This window comes from Silurus aristotelis (assembly GCF_946808225.1).
Source record: "Silurus aristotelis genome assembly, chromosome: 18".
NCBI classification, from domain to species: Eukaryota; Metazoa; Chordata; class Actinopteri; order Siluriformes; family Siluridae; genus Silurus; species Silurus aristotelis.
In genome coordinates this window covers 8,114,699-8,137,968 of record NC_139591.1, presented here as the reverse complement: position 1 = coordinate 8,137,968, position 23,270 = coordinate 8,114,699, and the positions used below count along the sequence as shown (strand labels likewise).

Here is a 23,270-nt window from a genome sequence, read left to right as displayed (position 1 = left end):
TCAATTTAAAAAATCCCCTTTTCAGTGTGAAAGTATAATTCACAGATTGGTAGTGATTTTAAAATTGAAACAACTATGAAATGCTGTTCTTTACAGGTAAATATGTAATATGAAAAGTAGCTAAATTTAACTTGGCATGCATTTAACCCTGATGATGGTGTACTTCTGTGGAGGGTAGTTTTGTGTACCAGTGCTGTAATTTTGTGTAATTGTGTAATTGCATTTAATTACACTAGGTAGGTGGACATCTCAGTGTGATACTGGCAAGGTTGCTAAAGCCCTTGTGCGTCTATGTAAACATATTTTTGTATCTCACATGGGCAAATCTGACCAATTTGATCAAGTGGGGAGATTTTGTATATTTTTTTGCTGGTCAAAAAAAATGTAAGTTAAAAAAGAGAGCCAAAGGGTTTCCTTTTGGTTGCTTAGGTTATAGCAGAGTTTAGATATTGTGTGTGTGTGTGTGTGTGTGTGTGTGTGTGTGTGTGTGTGTGTGTGTGTGTGTGTGTGTGTGTGTGTGTGTGTGAGAGATAGAGAGAGAGAGAGAGAGAGAGAGAGAGAGAGAGAGAGAGAGAGAGAGAGAGAGAAGAGAAAGAGTTATAATAATTAAGATGACCAAAAAAACTTTGACTCTCTCACCTCTAAATCAGTGTTCATTGTTGTGCTCATCACTATGCACACATGCGCACACACACACACGCACGCACACACTCTTCTTGGTGAATAACTGCTCCCTGGTATCAGTGTGATAAATGGTCATTCGGGCTGCCTGGAAGCATGCACAACTCTGGATTGCTTCTCTATGGCTACACAGTGACAGATAATAAAGAATGTGATTCAATACAATTCTATAAATAACAATAATTACATGATAAATAAAAAGATCAAATCTGCATATAGATTTGTTTAGCAGTAGATTAACAGATCGTACATGTTGTGTCCCACCTTATGAAGATTATGGACCTTCAAAGAAGTAGATGCCGACCTGGCAAATCCTGGACCATCTATAGACGTACCAGCGCCATTTGGATCCCACTTTATCTACACATTGACATTGGACCTCTTTGAATGTTTAAAGGCTCTGGCATGGAAAAGCTGGTGTTGGATCTATGATGATCACAAATGTTGAGCTATTTTACGAGTTGCTTAATAGCTCCTGGTTCCATAATGTCAGCTGACTGTATAAAGGACATTACTCATAATCACATACTCCAGTACTCACGATAGTTCTCACTCTCCCGTGTTTTGTATTGTTTTAAGATTTATAATCACACTCCTCTTTGAATCTGGTTCCTCTCTAGGATTCTTCCTCATAACATCTAATGGAGTTTTTCCTTGCAACAGTGCTCCAGGCTGCTCATCAGGGATAAACACACATCATTCACTTTAATTCTTAAATTCTGTTAAGCTGCTATGAGACAATGTCCATTGTGAAAAGAGCTATAGAAATAAACTTGAACTTGAACTTGAACATGTCCCTCTTTATAATATTTCATTGATCGGAGGTACAATTTGAGATTCAGTTATGCTGATTTTCCTAAAATAATGTGATCCTGTGGTTGTTGTGTGGCTGTGCTGTGCTTTTTTTTTATTTTGTTTAATTTCTCTCTTAATCAATTAGTGTAAGCCTGGCAGAAATGCACCTTTCATCACTGCTGCTTTTCTTTGTTCTTAACAGGAATGACCTGCCAGGCTCGCAGCTCGTATGTGGCTAGTGAGATCAAGTGGGGCTACCGCTTCATGCCCGTGCTCACGCTTGAGGATGGCTTCTATGAGGTCGACTACAACAGCTTCCATGATATCTACGAGACAAACACACCGAGCTGCAGCGCACGCGAGCTGGTCGAGATGAGCGCACGTTCACGCCTGCCCCTCTCCTGGTCGGTGGCAAGCAAACTGAGCCAGCAAGGCCTGCTAGACTCACACAATGACGAGGAGGAGAAAGTGAGCAGAGAGACACAAGAGCAGGAGCGCAACGGTGACATTGCCAACATGGAGAATGAATCCAAAGTGTGAAGTGGAACGAGCAGGGCAGAGCAGAGCAGAGAGTTCGCTTCCTCTGTCTTCATTACACAATACATTTATCAGACATCCTCAACACAAGTGGGCGATATGACAAAATGATAGCACAATACATAAAGACATTTGTACAAAATACAATATATATATATATATATATATATATATATATATCAAAGTATATAGGCTAGTAGTAGTCTTGCATTTAAAACCCTTAAAAAAGGAGGGAAAATAATTATAAAATAATCCTTAGAAAATATTAACATTTTACCATTTAAAATAAAATAAAAACAGAACAAACGTCTTATATCTAATCATCTGCTTCCACGTTTGCAATTGTTATTAAATTTATTGAAATTATTGAAAAATGTCTCAGACAAGTATATTGCGACAATTTGTTATGCGGATATTATATCGTCATATTGCCCAGACATTATCCTCAGTCTTACTCTCTCTATGTGCCCTGACACACCAAGCTGACAGAAAACCAGCTAGATTGTAGTTTTGAGGTGTTGCTCTTGTTAGCACAGACCAGTGGCAATTTAACTTGCTGAATATGGCATGAGAAGCCAATGCAGGGAGAAAGAGATCTCTAACAACAACAAAAAAAACCCAGAAATTTATAATCCTAAATTATAAATGTATATTAGCTATTAAAGAAATACACTGGTATCTGTTGTACTATTTGTTCAGTACTGTAGTATGCAATTTGGCACACAATACCAAGACTAATACATAATACTGCCGATATTTCTAAAGATGTGAGCCGTTCTTTAATTAATTTTGGTTGGTGCTCGTTTTTTTCAAATTCTGATTGGTGTTTCGCTACGGAGAAGATTTTATGCCAGAAAGCAAACCGATCTAATACACTGGTGGTTCTGCTTTACATTTGTGACACAAGTGCAATGTGCCACGCTAACAAGCAAAACTGTCATTACAACACTCTTACATAGCTTTTTTCTCTTTAGTGAGAAGGGGGATTGCTTTATAAAAAATGAGGGGGAAAAAGTCTCTCAAGTCGTTATATTTCCTTGCATTTTATATGCCACACTGAAATGCAAACACTGTCCTGAGTTGCATTTAGGGGTGTGGTTGGCCTGTAAGCATCAAATTCCCAAGGAGTGTCTGCCTCAACCTTTTATACAATAGTTTCTTAGAGCCTTTTTTAGTCTCACTCCATTTAACTGTTAATCATAAAGATTTCAAAATGATTGCTTATGTGTGATAAAACTACTTTGTAAACCAATTACTCAGAATTCTTTTCATTAGAATGAACATATTTCAATGAAATTTTTACTGAGTTTGCGTATAGCAACAAAGCTGATGTTCTTTTATTAGTTTAAATGACCAAGTATATGTTTATAGTTATATTTCATTTGTATCATGCATTAGATATATATATATATATGCATATTCCTCCAGAGTGTATATTTGCACCTGAACACATTGCCCTAAAAGCAAGCGCACGAAGTACGCAGGAATGATGCTCTCCTAAAGAAGTGCATGCGTTTTACTGATAAAGCTTGAACCTGTACCCTTGCTGGTAGTGTCTTCACTGAAGTAAATAATCTGAGTAACATACCTGAACATTTCCAGTAAACTGTTACTTTTTCAACTTGCAACAAGGAGGAATAAGGAGAAACAAAGCAGAGCAGCCATGCCTAGTCACACAATACGTGTGGCAGATGTTTTTTAATTAATGTTAAAACATAAAAATCTGTAATAGAAAGCAACTCTGTGAGTTGTTAGTATTTTAGTCTTATTAACAGTCATGTATTAGTAGATTAGACCATATGCAGGAGAAGAAACAAGAAGCATATAATGGGTGCTTCATTATATCAACAGCAACACTTTAAAATTATGAGGACAGATTGGAGCTATGATTTGATAGTGGTTGCATGTCAGTGTGCCACTGCTGCAATGCAGTGACATAAGTGAAACGCAGTGTGTTAAGTCTGCATTCAATTCAGAAAACGCCTGCGTGATATTTCTCACCAAAGAGATAAGTGTTGCATGAAGGTTTCTGTTTTTCACTTCGGTAAGTTGTCCTCACGTCCTACTGTCTATATACTTCAATCCATGTTTTCCCCCAGATGCATGTTTATCTGCCACAGATTCTTCTCCTTGTGTTACGGCCCTAACACTCACACACACACACACACACACACACACACACACACTCTGACATCTGTCATTCTCACACACATTTGCGCACAGCTTGGACCTCTTAACACCCAATCCTCTCATTCAAGACATTAAACAATCTCTTTGCCTTCCTGTCTGTCTCTGCTTTGCATAGCTGGACACAACAGTCTGAGATCTGCTCAGGAACGAGCCCTGAAATTCAGGCAGCGCACACAGCCTCCTGCAAGCCCCTGTATCACTTTTCCACTTCCCTGCTTTCCACGTCTCTCGTGCCCCAAAGACACTAAAGTCGGACTAAATCAGAGGCTTGGGCAAACTGCATGGTTTTAAATGATACATTTGTTTTCATTAAGATGAAGAAAAAATGGCATTATTTTCTGATTTTTAATTGAAAGATTAAAAGTTATATATGTATATGAATATATAGATCTATTCTAGGGCATTTACATTTGTATTTTTTGTACATATATTTCAATAATTGTTTTGTTTGAGATGAGTGAGCATTTGACAGATGGCTGTTTGATACTATGTTGATTTGGACCGGGTTTGTATATTATGCCTTTTAGAAGAGGATTTCTTTACCTGCTAGGTTTTCAGAAGAAAAAAAAAATTATAATTATAATTTTATATATATTTACGCATGTACAAACCTTACCTGTAGTTAATTTACTCTGTATGATGTGTATATATAAACGATTGTAAGTAGTGGTAGGTGAGGCACAAATGATCTTTCACTGGATGCAAAAAGCTTTAGCCTGGAGCGTGCAAATGATTTCCATTGGAAGACGTGTTTGGCTCTGACTGTGCATGTCTGCTCTAATATCCCACTAAACCTCAATGTTCACCTCTAAGCCCCCTTTAGACTTCTGTTACTTTCTACAGACACTAAGTACTTCACACCTTTAAACAGAAGGCATGTATGTGCGTGCGTGTGCGAGTGTGCCTCAGGTAGCCTAAGGTGCTGTGTGTGTGTGTGTGTAGCTCCCAGTTGACTCATGGTGTGCTGTTTGCACATGTTCTCCCTGAAGACTGAGAAACATTTCCTATTTTAATTGTCATTTGATCATCTAGCAGTCATAAACGAAAACCTTTTTTCCCTTCAGGCCCCTCAGGTAAACTTCCTCTTAAAAATATAGTATATTTCCAATGTGTAATATTTCAGTACTCCTTCGCAAAACAGTGCTTTGCTGTACATTTAGGGGATTTGGGCATTTACCCCCAGCACTGACAAAACATACGTTATTTTTTTTTTTAAGATTTTTTTGAACATAAGCAACCAAAGAGACCAAGCCCTGTATCACTGAAGCAATTTGAGAATGAAATGGGAGCCGTTCCTTTTTCTCTTTTTAACAGAAGTTCAGATGAAAATGGTTGAAAAAGATGAAATGGGTTGCATCTGAATGGCTTTATTGGGTTTTTTTTTTTCCCACTGAACAAAATGTAACTCAAGTCTAGCAAAGACAGCCATCACTCCTCCAGGACTTTACTATTGATTTCCAACTTCTTCAAGAAACGTTTTGTTGACTATTAAACTTTTAAAAGGTGCGTTGAAAACCAGTGGCATAAAGAAGTGTATTTGCAAATTGTCTGTTGTAATATTTAATATAACCTGCAGCTTGGATTATATGTACAGAGGAATAGCATGCCAAACATAGTGAACGAGAGAAAGCGTTTTGACCTGTTTGAAAAGACAAGTTGTAAAGCTGTTTGTATGTTTAGAATCAGAAAGGCAATGTACACAACCTTAAGTGTACATTATATTTGCTGAAGTGCCCTTTAATCGTGCTCCTTGACAGACTAGGGGACCCCTCTCCATTTAAGCAAGCCATCCAGAGGGGAAAGACCGCTCTTAAGCGCACACACACACACACATACACACACACACACACACACACACACACACACACACACACACACACACACCCCGTGGCTGAGGTTTTATCTTCTGGCTCCTCTGCTCATCTGCACAACTACGTTGACTCCCCTGTAACGGTTTTCTAAGGGAGAATTACTGTCAGGAACACTGAACATATTTTACTTTAGTTGCTCCTTTCGTTTCTTTTAGACATTGATTTTTAAAATTTTAACTAAGAAGCCATAATATGGTACAATTATCATCTTTACTGTTTCTAGAGGTATTTCACCATGATTTTATTGTTGTTGATTTCTATAAATACTCATGAAATAAACCATATCTTAATATTCCTTTTGTGTTTGCTAAAGATAATAGTATACTGTCTTTATTTCAAAGATGTCTATGATAAATGAATAACCCAGCTGCAATGCATGGGATTTGCACAGTCTGAAAAACGTTATTGTACTAATGTGTATGTAAGGTCAAACTTACCAATCTGTCCAACTCAATTTTTCCCATTGAGCGTTCACATGGCTGCACAACAATAGAATCCAGTTTTTATGCTCCTTTGAACAGTTTAAATGCTTTTATTCTATATGGAAATGCATTAAATGCACTAAATGGCACGTCATTCGTCCTGTACGCTGGTGTTGATGCTTTTATCACTAGAAGTGGTTTATTTTCCTGTAACAGCATGTTGCCACATTGTCAACATTGTATCTATTTAAGGACAACGTGCTGTTTTAGAAAAGCAATCAATCTGACCACTCCGAATCAAAAATATAAATTTCAGCAAAGCTTAAACAAATCGGGTTCTTTGGATATGGTTCTTTAAGGATCCTTTAATGTGATTCAATACGGTGCCAAACAAAAGACAAATCAGAAATATATGATGTAATGCCATGGCAAGAGACAGTATTATACAAAAAGCCAAAAACATTGGATGCTAACATTGATTGATAGAAGGCCAGTCTTATCTTCATTATTTCGACAGCTGTAATCCTCCACTCCACCAGCAGAGCAGAGAGTGTTGAGAGAGGGTTCCTGTACCCATCTAAAGACGCACTGCTCTACAGTGCTAATATCTCCATTCATTAGCACTCGGACGCGTTACCAGCAGAGAGCTGATTTTAATTAGGCCTGGGGCAGAGACTTGGGATACTCTCACACAGTAATTAGAAGGAACTGCTTAATTATGCAGCTACATCGTCCGTATGAGGTGCTTCGAAGAATATTTCTACAGAGATTTCACTAAAACCTTCAATCCTCAACAGTAAATTAGCACTAACCAGTTTTCTTTATAGTCAGACTCTTTATACTTCTCACAATTCTGTGCTTCGAAATAGCACTTATTGGAAGCTATTTTGATCCAGATGCAACTGGTATTTTTAGAAACAGCCTCATATTGTGCTTTTTTTTGTGTATCTGGGTTATAACTGTGTGGAACCGAGGGTTTCTTTTTCAAGCAGGGTCTTTAGGCAGAACTTTCATAGGAATCTAAGAACCCAATAATGTCCGTAGAACCCTAAGGCTTCAGGGAATTTTAATACGAAGGTGAGTCAATGAAACCATAATAGTGCAACTGAAATTGAATCAATAACCCATATATATATATATATATATATATATATATATATATATATATATATATATATATATATATATATATATATATATATATATATATATTCATCCGCTCTGCCAATGAACTATAGAATTCAGCTCTATAATTAAATCCTCATATTATATAGGCCCTGTGGAATAGTCTTCCCATCCTAACAATGGCTTTGTCTCTGAGGATTTAGGCCTTAATGTATGCAGTGTTGATTACTAAATATAGAGATAATATATGTGAAAGCTGAATGCGATATAAATACATGAAATAGTCTACACATATCAATCAAAATACTATATAAAAACCATATCTAGTGAATCTTTCTAGAATCCCAAGAATGTTCTAGAAAGTTGGCTGGGAATTCGAACCTGTTTAAGACTTCTGAAGGCAGCATATGCAGCAACACATGTTGTGACCAGTGCCACTGACCAAAAGCAGAGAACAATATCATTATGTGCACGTGGGCCTGCATAAATCTGCATAAACTCTTTTGATCATCGGGTTATTAAAAAAAAAAATCTGTGCGGCTTTTCAAAATTCTTTGAAAACCAGCAACTTGCTTCATCTTGCATTGGCTAGACGACACATACAATGTGTGAGGTAATTACCGGTAAACACATTTAACATTGAAACGGAGATTATTGTGTATTTTGGCTGAACACACACTGAGGCCCGGACAAGTGCTTACAGTTAGTCGAGGTCATTTAAACAGTTGCATTCCGTCAGATGACCAAATGCATAAAAATAAATATGCACATAACAGCTACGGTCATGTGTTGCTATTAAAAAATAAAATCAGCATTGCATACAGACAAATGAGAGCAGCGGGGCCTGGAAGAGGTGTGAGGCACGGGACAAGTGCGCCATCTAGTGGTTAATTGGGACACTATTTCTCTTTGTCACGTTAGAAAGTATTCAGTGTATAACAATATTATATAATGTAGATAAATGTATGAAACATGTTTTGTTTTTTTTGTTTTCACGATCATGTCAAGTACTTAAAACGTAAAATACTGGCTATACAGTACAGGCTATAGCCAGTACAAGATTGTTTCTTCCATTAGGTGCTGGTAGGGAAAATTCAGCCTGGTGTTGTGGTCAGATCGAATAAAAGAAAGTGTGTAGTGTCTTATGAATGATGTTGATCCACTCTGACGTCCTACCCCTGGAAGGAGTTATTTTCAATTGAAGACCCCATCCTCTGTGAAGCTGAGGATGGTTCCACATGAACATCCTAAAGGTTCATGAAGTTAGTGACCAACTCAAGAACTATTAGTATGGATTTGGATTCTAATTTAATAAAAACAGTCTGCTACAATGGCTTTGAAATGTAATTTGCATGTATTTAAGTATTGTATTGTCTCTATTTAAGGACCCATAAATGAACAGCACACTTAATAAAACTATAATGAATGGACATTCAGTGCCACCTAAATGAGGACAAGTTCCCTTTTGAGGTTTCTTCCTCTGAACATCTCAGTAATGTTTTCCCTTGCTACTGTCACTACTAGCTTCTATGCACAAAGCTTTAAGATTTACATTTGACCTGTTTTTCTCTGTAAAGCTGCTTTGGCACAATGTCCATTGTTAGAAGCACTAAAGAAATAAAATGAAATTGAATTGAATGAATTTTACAGTGATATCGGTAAATACCCCAAACATGGTGTGCAGACAGTATTACATTATTGCCATTACTCAAGTCCACTTTTCTTCTTCTTAATTTCCAGATGTTGAGGAATTTCCCAACAAAATGGAAATTGAAAATTGCACTTTAGGTGGTAGTGTGTGTGCATCTCTACCACCTGTCCTTCATTAAACTAATGTCTAGGCCTACTCTACACTTGGAGAGCTCATCCTTATAGAAGTCATCAACAACTTGGAAGCACTGTTTTAATGAACAGGCATCTTGCATGGTTTTATTTATTTAATATAGCTGAACAACTTCCCCTCATCATTCTTCTTGGAGGAGTCCTCTTTGCCTTGTTCAGAGATTTTCCTTCTCTTGAGCAGCCCCATTTTCTGTTAGTCACCCACTTGAGAAGAGTCAAGCCAACAGAAGACTCAGGAGCAAACAGAATTCTCTTTTGAAGTGCTCAAATTGGTGTAAACTTTCTGAATGTTTTCATTTTTTAAAGGAAAGCCAAATAAGAGAATAGGTTATGACTTGCGTTTCTCAAGTTTAGTGCTCAAGGCCTGTACATTTTTTTCCCCAAATACACTTGTTACCTTATGGAAGGTTTGATGCTTAGCTCATGTGGTGAATAAGATATAGAGGAACTTCTGGACTGAGCATGCATCCACTTTTATAGCTAATGCACCAGCTTTTTACAGCTGCTGTTAGGGCCAGATAAAAATCCTACTTTAAAAACAATCTACTAACGACCGTTCAGATGAAGTGGAATTTCCCGAAAGATTTACAATTTTGTTGACCAGTATATCATGTGATTATAAAATCAGCCATCAATTTTACATCCATTTGACGACTTCACAGGCCTCCAGGGTTCAACAGAAAGGTCCTCTCTCTCCTTGCTTACCAATGCCGCTATAAAGTGCCCTACAAGAACAATGTTAATCCGCCTCTAGAATTTAGACACGATACAAAAACAAGAGACAAGCAAAAGTTAAGCAACTTTTTTATGTCATACATAAGACCGCTTGAATATAGTACAAAGGGTTTGTCCATTTTTGCCTCTCAGTAACATTTTACTTTACACAGAAAGTCCTGATCGTACAATCTGTGGATAAAAGGTACTTATCCTTCTGTCATGCTGTTCAGCTCTGCAGTGCACACCAGATGTCCTGGAACCAAAGGGAGGAGGAGTGGAGACTCTGAAGTGGGCGTGGAGGCCTGGGGGCCAGGGATCGGGGCAAGGAGGGGAAAGCCGCAGTGGGGTTTTGCGCTCGTCCTGGGGTAGTCGCAGTTATGGGATTCGGAGCGAAGAGCCATTGTTTATCGAGGATGCGCGGTTCGGACTGTCGAAAGACCGCTGTGCACTTTGCTACATGCACCTCCAGCAATAGCCTACATTCAGTTTTTATACGGACCCATTTTTATTGAAGCATGTGCCAAATTAACACAACAAAAATATCTCCTGTACTAGGCATACATAATCTCTTATGTATACGAATATATGAAAACACTGCTGTCATTCGGATTTGTAGACACACATCCACACACTATACCCTGTCTATTATATTTAAGGTATGAAGATCTACTCTCCTGTTCGATTGAAACCCTAGAGTTTTGCATTTGTACTAGCATTGTCTACTTTGGGCTGGAAGCACTGATACCCATTTGACTACCACAGAGTTCCACTGCATGGTCACCAAGCTGACTTAAATGTACTCAAAATACCATTAGGAAAAAAGTAGTGAGTTCTAAACTTCCTTTATTTAAAAAAATATAAATATGTACATAAATTCTATTTCAGCTATTAAAATGGGGTCACAAAGTAAACACCTGAAGCCTGGGTTTTTCCATGGACTCCTCCCTTTAGCTGTCCTTTGCTGCTGGCCAAGAACAAGAACCCTATAGGACCATTTACCTTGTATTTATAGGCATCAATCAAACTCATGTGGTGAAAGCAAGAGATGTAGCGTGAAAGCAGGACAGGGTATGAAGGTACTTTTAGCGAAAGTGTGGTGGGAGAAAGAAAAAATAAAAATAAAAAATACAGAGAAACGACTTTAGTAGACCAGGCTGTGCTCACACGTCGAACCCAGCTCCTGAGCTACCAAGAGCCAATCTGGAAATCTTATCTGAGCTCGTGAAGGTTGGATGTGAACTCGCACAATGCTTGCTGAGCTGGCAGGGGCTGCACATTTTGTTTGGTGCACTTTCTGCACAGTTTGTTTATGAAAGCACGCTGCTGTACACTTAAGGCAGTGGAACCCAGATAACGGGGCACCTCAAAAACTGGAGTCTAAACTGGATTATGCAGCGCACCGCTTCTTGTCCTCACGTCAAGTTGTTCAATGGCCACCCTGGAGCTCTGGAACCCGCAGAGCAGGCAATGGCACGGGCATCGACCCTCCCTCCACCTCACAGAATGAAGCAAAACTAAAATGTACAACAGAAAAGTTGTGATTCAGCTATTCCCCCCCCCCGATTCAAATATGGGAAAAAAAAAAAAAAAAGAGGACACTGTTCGGGATTCAGCTCTCAGTAAATATGCCGCATTAACAACAGTTCCAGTTTCAATAAAGCAATAGATACAGCCATTTTACTGACATTTAAAAAAAATCTGATACACCTTGTTTCAAAGTGCACAACTGCTACATTATTGGTTACAGACATCTATGTGCTATGAAAAAAAAACTGCTTTGGTACAATAAATTATCAAAAGGGAAAATAAACTCTCCTAAAATTCACAGCATAATTGTGAGGCAAAAAAAAAAAAAAGCAGTCACAAACGTCTGCATGTTAAGATTTCCAGAGTGAAGAAAAAAGAAAAAAAAAATGTGCAGAGGCTCGAATGTAAATTACATGCTGAAAAACAACAAAATTAAAAGAAGCAAAGAAGGGAAAGCAAGGGAGAACAAAAATTTAAATAAGCAGTAAGGGACTCGGTAGTAGCTATTTCCATTCAACTTGCAAGACTATTCTGTGAATTCACAAGGCCAGCAAAAAAAAAAAAAAAAAAAAAAAGACTCCCAAATAGTAGATTTCTAGATAAGGAAGGCCTCGAATAACCACTCTCATACTCTGTTTCCTATTTTTCATGTGTAAAGACTTGTGTATTCCAGATTTTAAAAAATACAGGAAAGCTATTTCCCCCCAGTTTAAGGGTAAATGTCCAGCTTTTCTTCATTCAGTGCGTGATAAGGCCATTTTTCAAACGTGCTGTCCACTGCTGCCCAGTACCAGGCTCCTGCCCACTCCACTGCCCACTCTAGAGCTTGTCACCATACATAAACACCAGCAAACACTGTTGCTCTGGGATACCCATGTCCTGGGAGCGAGCTGCAAAAACCGCACCCTCTAAGGGATCAACACCTCACACTCTGCTTTTTATAGGAGATACCCACAAGACTGCGCCCTCTACACGGCATGCCTGCTCTCTCTAGTGCTGCTGCTCTGCTAAACTCAAAATCAGAGAATTACACATGAAGGGTGGGGTGGGGGAGAGACATCCAACAAACAAGCCTGCTGAAGAAAAGGAAAAAAAAGGGAAATAAAAAATGGCAGTTGACAGAGTAACCGTTAGTGAATTTTTTTTTGTTTTGTTTTTTTTAAAAACACATTGCATTTCTGGTGAATACAGGCAGAGAAACGCCCATCTCCAAGACCACTGGACCTTCTCCCAGACCTTGAATGAAAACCTAATTTCATGGTTGCCAGGAAGGTGCATATGTTAATACTCAATTTAAAAGAGCTGAGTGAAAAGGAATAAATGTATGATTTCTTTTAATAATAAAATGAAAATTCAGTTGAAAAACGTTCCAAGCCAAAAACCGGTAACTGACTGAAACAGAGGCCTCCAGCAAGTGAGCAGAGAGGAGTTTTGAGCACGCATGTGGCGTCAGTCATCATCTCCTTTCTCTTTTACAGCAGCTTTTTAATCTCTATGCACTTTTTCGGAAAAAGAAAAAAAAAAAAAACACCAGCTTTTTTTTTTTTTTTAACCCACACACAGAGGAGGGAAAAATCGGTCCTCTCAGCGTAGTCAGGAGCTGGCCACCGAGCTCTGCTGCACGCATACACCAGCCATGGGCGAGTCCTCACGGTCCAGGCCCTGGCGCAGGCCCATATGAGTTTCGGCTATGAAGCCCGAGTTCGTAGAGAGTGGGTATGCAGCGTGTCCGGCCGTGCCCGTTTCCTGGTGTGGGTTGGAAAAGGCATGCCCATAGCCTATGCCCAGTGGCAGCGGGCGACTCTGATAGGCCTGGTGGGGGTGGTGATGGTGGTGGTTGCCCGTAGATGACGAGGACGTAGATGAGGACGAGGCCGAGGAAGACAGCGAGGTCATGGACAGGTGGCCATGCGATACCTCCATGGAGTCCTGCGTGGAGGCGCCGCTGTGTGATGGAGAGTACATGCGAGGGCGTGGGCGTGCTGGGCCTTGCCCATGCTGGCTGTGATGCGCATGGGGATGGTGGTGATGGTGATGAGAGCTGTGAGGGTGGAGGGGTTTGGGTTGGTGGGGAGGCAAATGGAACGTGGTCTCTTGAACTGGATGAGTCTCTCCGGCTGCCTGCTGGAGTCCATCTCCACCAACCCAACCCAGAGAGGGTCCAAACGCCTGCCTTGCCTGAGACAAACAGCAAATTTAATTAAATTGGAGTAACAAGAAAAAAACTGATAGCAATCTAAAATCAATTAATCATGCATGCTTGCATCCATCTCTTAAAAGACTTTAAAAGACTTTTCTGGTTACATTTCAGGAGGCTTGCATCATTGCAACCAGACACAGGCTGAGTGTGCGTTTGTATGTTTGTACCTGAGGGCAGAGGTTGTGGCAGTCCATCCCTACCGCAGCACTGAAATGGCCTCCACTAAGCCGATGCTGATGGGTGGGATCAGAGCGGGCACGCCCACTGGTGCTTGTTCCAGAAGACCCTCCTGTAAACCAGTCCAAAACACATTGTTTAGCTTAACCCGCTGACAAATTTGAATGCAGATAATAGACACAAATAAGACACTGCGGAATTTGGCCTTCAGCTGTAAAAAACCCTGAGACTGACAAGGCACTACAGACAGTCAGTGACATGTGGATCCTGCTGCATGCTTTGAAAGCTACATAAAACATCCTTACTAGTTTTGACTCGCTGAAGTCTTCGAATACACTAGAGTGACAAAATGATTGTTAACGTCAGAGTCTGTGTTAAAGGAATAAGATACACACTGAGTGTGTCAAGTGCAAGAGATGTCACACACAATGACAGCAAAGAGCAACAGTGTTGCACTGGGAAACGAAACAGAAGATTTAGAAAAGCAGTAAAGGCATGAGACCATGACAGTACAGAATGGTATACAGTCACTTCTAGTCAAATGGGATTTTCATCCTTGGAACTCTCTGGTTACAGTGCAGGGTCACATTTATACACATTCTAGAGAATGCGACTTGTTACTGCCCCAGTAAAAGCCTAATCATAGGAGTATGTATAAAGTCTAAAGCTGGTACCTGAGCTGGAGGAGGTGCTGGACGTGGTCCCAGAGGACTGAGACTGCTCCAGTGCTGGGCTCGTGGACACACTGCTGCTGGTGTTGGTGCCTTCGTCAGCGGTCTTCTTGAAGAAGCTGTGCTGCAACGCATAGTATGGTTGGATGCGGCCTTTCGGGTCATAGTCCAGCATCCGCAAGATCAGGTCCTTAAATTTCAGATAGTCAGCAACAGCGTGGCCCGACTCTCCCGCTCTACGGCCGCCTGGCCCTCCAGCTTCCACACCCAGAATGTTGTGCAGTTTACGCGAGCCTGCTGGCTTATACTAAAAAAAGAAAAAGGTTAAAATGAATGATTAGCATTATTCAAACAGTATGGTTGGTACACACTTATTTTATTTTTTATTTATTTAGTAATTTTTTTTTAAACGGAACGAGAAGCACACCCTTTTCCCGTCTTTGGTCTTCTTCGCACACCATGTGCTATCAGACGTCTTCTCAAAGAACTTCCTTGCTTTTGGCGCCTGGTCCAGTATATGACCGGGAGGGACCCCCAAAACTTCCACTATTTTATTCATTTGGTCCACCTGCCAAAGGAAATTCACACAGAATACAAAACTATAAAAGACAACTACCACGTTTAAAACCCCTTTCTATTCCTTCACTATTACAAATCACATTCCTTACTAATAAATGAATAATAAATAAATCTCCCAATGCCTAAAGCACTCCACCTGCAGTATGTATTTGATTCCATGAACAATAATTTCCCCGTGCAGTTATTTATTGGTGTGGCAGTGCTTCGCCAGTGGATGGCGGAGCCGGACTAAAGGAGCGGTAAGGACTAGCGAAAGAAAGAACTACTAAACCATGGAAACTAACTAGATGTATAATGTAGTATGACTAGTCTTTTTTTTTTTGGGCTAAAGGAAGCATTTCAATGAGAATTAAAGGTAGTGTAACATGAATTACATGGATCTGAAAATTATATAAGACTTCTTAAGGCCTAAAATGTTTAATTTGAGACTTTTTAAGATCCCGCAGAAACAGCTGATAAATTATTTTACATTTTGTATGGTTTAAGTTTTAATGAGTTGGATCAAATTTTATAAAAGCAGCTGCTGAAAGACATTCTCCTCCGCCTTTTAACAGTGTGTAGCTTTTGCAAATCTAAACAACCGTTTATATTATGAGCAAACAAAGTACATGTGTTTGCTGTGCTTTGCTCAGGACAACAAAAAAAAATTTTAATTCATAATTTCTGTTTTCTTGACACCTCATAAGCACACTAAACTCAATAAACAATGGTTTTAAACAAATTAATTACAGATAACGTTTGCATGACGCGTACCTCATTGGCTCCACTAAACAGAGGCTCTCCGGTGTGCATCTCTACCAGAATGCAGCCCAATGACCACATATCTATAGCCAGGTCATACGGCATGCCCAGCAGCACCTCAGGGGAGCGGTAGAAGCGGCTCTGAATATACTGGTATATCTGAGAATACAGAAGAGGTGGGAAAAAAAATGCATGTTTAACTCAGAACAACCCTTTCCTCATTTACTTCCTCATTTACTTCCTCAGTTTCTTGTAATCTATTAAAGCTTAACCCTATAATTGTGATGATTACTAAGCATGTCAGCATTTGCTAAATGCAAACTGAAACAAATTTTAAACAAACATTTGAATAAAATAGCCAGCGACTATCCGGTGCTGTCCACGCACCCGTTGTCCCAGTTGGCAGGAGCTGCCAAAGTCGACGATCTTGATGGCTGATCGCTTGGGGTTGCAAAGCAGGATGTTCTCAGGCTTGAGGTCACAGTGGATGATGCTGAGCTCAGGCGTGGCCAAGAAGAGTAGTGCCGTGCACAGCTGCTGCGCAAACTTCCGCGTCAGGTTCAGCGATACCCCGCGGAAATTTGTGTTACGGAGCAGGTCGTACAAGTTGTAGGACAGCATCTCAAACACCAGACAGAGATGGTTTCGAAACATGAAGTGCCGCTTTAGGTGAACTAAGAACATGGATCAATGACAGAGGACAGTCAATGTCATGAGCTTAAATATATTGCAAAGTACATCCAAACATCAAACTGTTTAAATTCTAATTAAGACCACATTCTAACAAACTGTTGGTTTAAAAAAAAATATTATACATTACATTTATGGCAAAGTATATAATTTATATAATTGAGCAGTTGAGGGTTTAAAGCTTTGCTCAAGGGCCCAGCAGTAGCAGCTTGGTCGTGCTGGGATTAAAACTCACAACCTTCTGGTCAGAGTCCAACATCTTAACCAATCAGCTACAGCTTCCACCTTGTGCACTAGGACACATTTTACCAGAAACACTAGATGGCACCGTCACCCATGGAAATGCTTAGTGTCTAATACTGTAGTCATTCACAGGTCCTCACCCAAGACTTATTCTCAGAATGCTTAATATAAAACCCTCAATAATAGCACTCATTACCGATATAGTACTTCATCTCTGTGTCATGCTTGTTCATGAGCTCCAGGAGCCGTACTTCGATCTGTGCTTGGTTCAGAAAAGCCTTTTTATTCTTTATGATCTTAATGGCAACCCACTCCTGCTCCAAGCGGTCGTAGGCCTTCACAACCTGCCAGCAGAGGAAGACAAACACCAAAGTCAATGAACGTCAGTTTATGACAATGCAAAAATTGTTTGAGCAATGTTTACAATTCTCACTTTTCCTTAACAATCGACTGCAATGATTTAAAAACAATGTGCTGAAGACAGACCAACCTGTCCAAAGGAGCCTTTGCCTATTAATGAATCAATTTCATAGCGATCCAACCATTTCTCGCCATTTTTAACAATGTAGTCGAAGTTGTCATCGTCATAGCCATCGTTGTAGATTTTCCTCTCCTTCTTATTACTAGAGTCTTCCCCTTGGCCCTGTTGGTGCCGCCGCTTCTTTTTTGCATAGTAAACCTAAAGGCAGGAAACATGGATATAAGCCTCTAATTGGAAAGTAATGTCTAGACAATTACAATTCAGTATAAGAAAAACGAAAATAAACCAACCCACACAACATTAGTTTGAACATATGCCTTTCAGAGTCGTGCGAGTAGTGTTGGAGCGGTGCTCTTACCTCATTGATGTGTTTGTAAGTTTTGATCAGTTCAATGGAGAGCTTTCTTAAGGGGGCTGTCGCTGGATCCCGAAAGCACTGGGGGATTCGCCTTTGTAACATCACCACATCAGCAGTCACCTGATCAAACACATGCACACAAAAAACACACACACACACACGTATTGTTTGCGTTCAAAGATTTGCCAAAGCTCATTTGAAAATTTTACAACTTATTCACCATTATCATTACATTTTATAACATGAGAAGCATCTGTCATGCAGGATAATATTATATAATACTTATAATTATTTAGAAAGGAGAAAACCCCAGAATCACTAGATGGATAAGTAATGTTTGGTTGGAGAATGGATCAACTGTACATGAGAGTCGCTCTACATCACAGGGTGTGTGCAGAATCAGAAACCTGGCCTGAGCGCAGTAAACGTGGATCATATTAAGCCGTACATAAATACATTACAGTCGAATCGTACATAATGGGTGAAAGAACATTAGAGTGGTAGAGGCCTCATGTAAGTGGTGTGTCTGGGTACCTGGGTGGTGTTGAGCTGCGGGGCCTGTGGGCCGTAGGGCAGCACGGGGGCCGGCGCCTCAGCGCTTGCCTGGTGGACGTCACTGAATGGCGGGTGAGAATGGGGCGTCTGCGCAGCCATCTGCACATCTGCCGCATTGAACGAAAACGAGGGAGCAAGCCGGACAGACGAGGGTTTGCATGCTGAGGTCTCTCCTCCTATAAGTATATACATTATACAATCAGCACAATGGATCCAAGAGGTCACATCAGTACAATAAATCCCAGCAACAGTATTACATTACTAAAACATGCTGACACATACACATACCACTAGCGTAGTACCAACCAAAAGAATATGAAAGAGACAACACACACACACACACAATACCACAGTAAATAATAAAAATCCACATGGTAAAACCCAAGACAGGGTTCTCACCTGAACCACAGTCCTGAAAACACCTACGTGTCTTTGGTATTCCATCCTACTCTAATTACCATTTTGACTGCCTATCATCCAGCCCATCATGACCTGCATCACAGCAGCAAAACCAGGCAAACCACACACCGGATCGCTACACCAACGTAATAAAGGTTTGTAGTGACCCAAACAAGAGGTATCAAGCCCATTCAGTGCCCTCTAGAGGTAAAATGATAAGTAGGTAAAAGGCTGCAATTGTCTCTCCTAACTCCTCGCTCAACAGACCAAAGACACGGCACATCACAATATAATTGAACATGTTACGTGCCAAATGCCGGGAAGGTCTAATGTGTTCTTTCGCGAGACTAGTCTGCCTCCGTAACTACAGATCAGGTTACAGCACATCCAAAAAAAGCGCAGACCTAAAACAGAAGTGTGCGATCATGCTTTTGTCACAAGAATACATACAAGCATTTGCTTCAGTCCCTCAAAAGCCGATCTAATACACTTTTTATTTGAATTCATTTTATATTAAACTGTACAAAAAAATGTAATGAAAGGAGTTGGGATAGTGGTGGATTATATTTAAAAAATAAAAAAAAATATGGTGTAATTAATCATTCGCTTTCATCAGTATGCATATCTAAATTTGTTCATTAATTGGATAATCACTATTAAATACAATGCTAATGTTCAGCACCCTAGAACCAGTCCTTGTCTTACTATAAAAGATGCTTCAAGTATATACCAAGATTTCTATAAAAATATATTTATTATATGTGAACGTAAATTACCCAGTCACCTGCATACAGGACTTAACAGTTAGGTTAGGTCAACATTAATCTGGATAAATATGAAAAAGCAACTATTTTCCTATGGTTTGGCCTCCTCTCCAAACTGATAAAACATTTTTGTGTGGCCAAAAAAAAAAAAAAAAGCTTTTATCAATAAATATTCCAAGTCGATTACGTAACCCAATTAACTCAAAATAAACACCTTTATAGTGGTTGGTTTCAAATCTTTGCCCAATAAAAAAAAAACCTTGTCAGCATCAATGCTATTAGAAGTCCTGAAAGAAATTATGCGAAATTGTTTTTTTTCCACCCCACACAGATATTATAGATGCAAGTGTTTTCAGATATTTTAATGTGAATGAGCAATTTGTGAAAAATGTCTGGACTACTGTAGACAGAATTAATTCAAAAAACTTAAATGCAGTTTTCAGATAAATCCAGATGAATAGACATAGCTTTGAACATGAAGCGTTCATGAATCATCTGATCTCTACTGTATGAACTGTGGCCTTCTGAGATTGACTTAATAAATCAGGCCTGAAAATCTTTCTACACATTTTTCTATCAGCAATCTTAGTCCACATCGAATGGTAATGTTACATTTTCCCAACCACTGAAAATGTAACATTAACTTACGTTATTGTAAAGTACTGTATTTAAATAATGGTCAAAACATAAATGACCAGAGAGAGCAAACTATGGCTGATGTTCTTTTGCAAAATAAAACAAATATATGCATATATATTAGGATTAAGGCTAACGTGTTTGGAAGACAAGGTTGTGTTTGTGCTAAACTTTTCTCAGCTGAAGAACCATAATCAAAGTATTATCATTATTAATAATATAAAATTAATATTATATAACTTTAAACTGCATGTCTTTATTCGCAAACAGAAACAGGTGAGGATTAAGCCTACAGGATTTTTTAAATGAACACAGGCTTAAAACAGAGGCTTTACTTAGTAAGGAGAAGGAACATAATCAGATCATTTCAGACTTTTAAATACTATTTTTAATTCATTACCCCCACCATCTAAACCTTCCCCAATAAATGTATTACTCTTGTATAATCTTTCAATGATTAAACAATAATGCAACAATAGAAATGTATATATTTTTTTTACAAACATGTCAGCTAAACGTAAATAGAAAAACTGCATGCAATGATTGCTTGCATAAGAACAATACAGTAAAAGACATGTTTAGTTGATTAGGTTAATTTCCAACATTTAATGTGTAATTTTCAACATTAAATGTGTAATCCCCAGGGCCAGAATATTATAGATACTGTCCATATGACCAACATAAACTGTAGCTTCTCACACACTCAGTTAAATACTTTTTTGCCTGGTGCCATTGTATAATGAGAGAGAGAAGAGAGAGAGAGAGAAGGAGGAGAGAGAGAGAGAGAGAGAGAGAGAGAGAGAGAGAGAGAGAGAGAGAGAGAGAGAGAGAGAGAGAGAGAGAGAGAGAGAGAGAGAGAACAAGTGCAACTGGAATGGTGTGTGTGTGTGTGTGTGTGTGTGTGTGTGTGTGTGTGTGTGTGTGTGTGTGTGTGTGACTCAGCTGGTTCTTCATCACTCTCCAAACCAAAGAGCTCAACAACAGTAGCACGGGATCTATACTTGGAACACACAAATACACATCCTCCCAGTGCTGTTGCAGAACTACACTTCCCATTTCTCCAATACACAAATACACACACGTACATACGCCCATGGCTCAAACCATCCCTCCAGAATCCCTACAGTATTACATTATTGAAGCACACTGTATCCGAAAAATGAGATGGCATGGCCATACACACTTACTGTAGGCACCTTGCATTCACAGGTGAAATGTTTAATGAAGAGATTCGAACGTGTATTTCAGTCTTATTTAAAAAAAATATTTATATACTGAATAACGTTTAGTAAAAAACTACTCCACAAAACGAGCTGTGCGAGTGTGCCTGCATTTCAGCCGAGAGCACGGGGATTCGGCGAGGAATCGCGCAAAGCAAACAATGAAACAAAACCAGAACTTCGGCGACTGCCTGTTGTCGGTCTGTAGCAATCTGATTTCGCCTGCTCAATTTAACATAGCCACACACTCTGACGTGCGTTGTCAAGAGCGGCATTTTGAAACATTGAACGTGTCTGCAGTGAAAGGGAATTGTGCAGATCATTAAGTCCTCATTTATCACCGTCTCTCACCAGGCAGTCACAATGCACCAGAAGCTCACTGGCAACCGGCGCCTCTCAACCCCCAGCAACAGTGCCTCATTAGCATAGCCTACCACCAGGAAGACTGAGCGCTATTGGCTGCTGCGCAGGAGTGGGAGCCAATCGGGAAAGCGTATGCAAATAACCCACTTTTGTTGCTAGGGCAAAGAGCCGGCACACGAACCAATAGGAAAACGGGTAACAGGCATGAAATTGCATTGCACTTTGACACATTTCCCAGCACAGTTTAACACAGTATTTGCTGACAGAAAAGCTCACGGGTTAGGAACCCGGAATCAGTTTCTCAGAGAAAGGAACTCGGGATAGCTGACCCTGGAGACAGGAGCAGAAAATGTGCGGCAGCTGCCAGGAGGGAGCATGGCCTATATTTTTAAACATTTATAGTTGAGGAGTGTGTTTGCCCTAAATAGAGAACTTCATGCAAAGCTGATTTACTCTTCTGGTCGAAATGACCCCCTCCTGATCACAAATAAGGAACCATTTGTGCTTCTTTTACTAATCAGAGACACGTTTCTGGTCTGATAGGCTGGACGGTCTCCAGGAGATTTTTAAATAGCTCAGGAAGTCCAGCACGGCTAAGGGTGCGTCTCTGAATGCCTCCACAGCAAGTGGAGGCACAGAGTGGCACAGATTCATCTGAACACAAAAAACCTGGCACCGTGTTCCTAACAACTCTCCCAAGCACCAACACACACTTATAATAAAAGGCTGGCAAAATACATGCTCGGCTTTGGGCGTACAAAAGAAAGCTCTTTTCTAGACTCGCTATAAACCTATCAGGACCCTGATATGATTACTCTGATCACAATCACACATGGACTGGATCCCACTCTTCAGACACGACCTTAACTTAATCCGAGTGGCTGGAAAGCCCTTGCACTCTCTTTCTCCTGCCTGTTTCTCAGTGTCTAATAACAAAAGACAAGGCAAATATGCACAGATGCTCCTAACGGCCCCATCCCAATATTCGCAACCAAGACGCCACGAAACGAACGACTAGAAGGAATGGCTAACCTGTATGCATCGTCCTCTGGCAAATCTCATATCATCCTGGCAGAGGAGTCCATCTGCAAACCACACTTAACTACAACAGAAACAGAAAATATTACTAATTACCATCATTTCCATTTAACTCATGAGAAGAGTTCAGAAGGAAAAAAGGACACATAAATACAGGTTACCTGAGCCAACTTTGAAGTTGTATGTAAGGCAGAAAAGCCCTGGTGCCTCGGCAGGGTCTTTCAACGGTCGATCTTCGGATTTCTCTTCAACTTGCACGATCATTGGTGAGGCTCTGCAAGAAATATGACCAGGCCATTTATCAAGCCTGCCAACATATAATAGTAGTAGTAGTATCAAGAATTGCTTTAAAACTAGTTAAAACTAAATGTGTAAAAACAAAAAAATAAATAAAATGAAAACCATTTGAAAGAATGCCAATTTGCATGTGCACTACAAGTGTAACTTT

At 39.8% G+C, this 23,270-nt stretch overlaps 2 protein-coding genes across 5 annotated transcripts in view; one reads left to right on the top strand and one right to left on the bottom strand.

Moving 5' to 3' along the window:
* Window positions 1-4,755, top strand: part of kcnj6 (potassium inwardly rectifying channel subfamily J member 6) — a 68,260-nt gene extending 63,505 nt beyond the window's left edge. The window contains exon 3 of the mRNA XM_083569142.1: window positions 1,679-4,755. Within this exon, the coding sequence (XP_083425268.1) occupies window positions 1,679-2,016 (338 nt within the window). The 3' untranslated portion in view covers window positions 2,017-4,755. The remainder of the gene's footprint in view (window positions 1-1,678) is intronic.
* A 5,495-nt stretch (window positions 4,756-10,250) lies between these two features.
* The window catches only part of dyrk1aa (dual-specificity tyrosine-(Y)-phosphorylation regulated kinase 1A, a), a 15,340-nt gene continuing 2,320 nt past the window's right edge, over window positions 10,251-23,270 (bottom strand). For 3 of the 4 annotated variants that reach the window (XM_083569087.1, XM_083569086.1, XM_083569089.1), the window contains exons 2-13: window positions 22,984-23,096; window positions 22,817-22,886; window positions 18,382-18,578; window positions 17,848-17,967; window positions 17,499-17,687; window positions 17,205-17,352; window positions 16,463-16,749; window positions 16,088-16,234; window positions 15,183-15,323; window positions 14,759-15,062; window positions 14,075-14,196; window positions 10,251-13,885 (exon numbers count right to left, since the gene is read on the bottom strand). In XM_083569087.1, coding sequence (XP_083425213.1) covers window positions 13,301-13,885; window positions 14,075-14,196; window positions 14,759-15,062; window positions 15,183-15,323; window positions 16,088-16,234; window positions 16,463-16,749; window positions 17,205-17,352; window positions 17,499-17,687; window positions 17,848-17,967; window positions 18,382-18,578; window positions 22,817-22,826 — 2,250 coding nt within the window. In that variant the 5' untranslated portion in view covers window positions 22,827-22,886; window positions 22,984-23,096 and the 3' untranslated portion in view covers window positions 10,251-13,300. Of the gene's footprint in view, window positions 13,886-14,074; window positions 14,197-14,758; window positions 15,063-15,182; window positions 15,324-16,087; window positions 16,235-16,462; window positions 16,750-17,204; window positions 17,353-17,498; window positions 17,688-17,847; window positions 17,968-18,381; window positions 18,579-22,816; window positions 22,887-22,983; window positions 23,130-23,270 lie in introns of all 4 variants that reach the window. The other variant, XM_083569088.1, reaches the window with a different exon arrangement.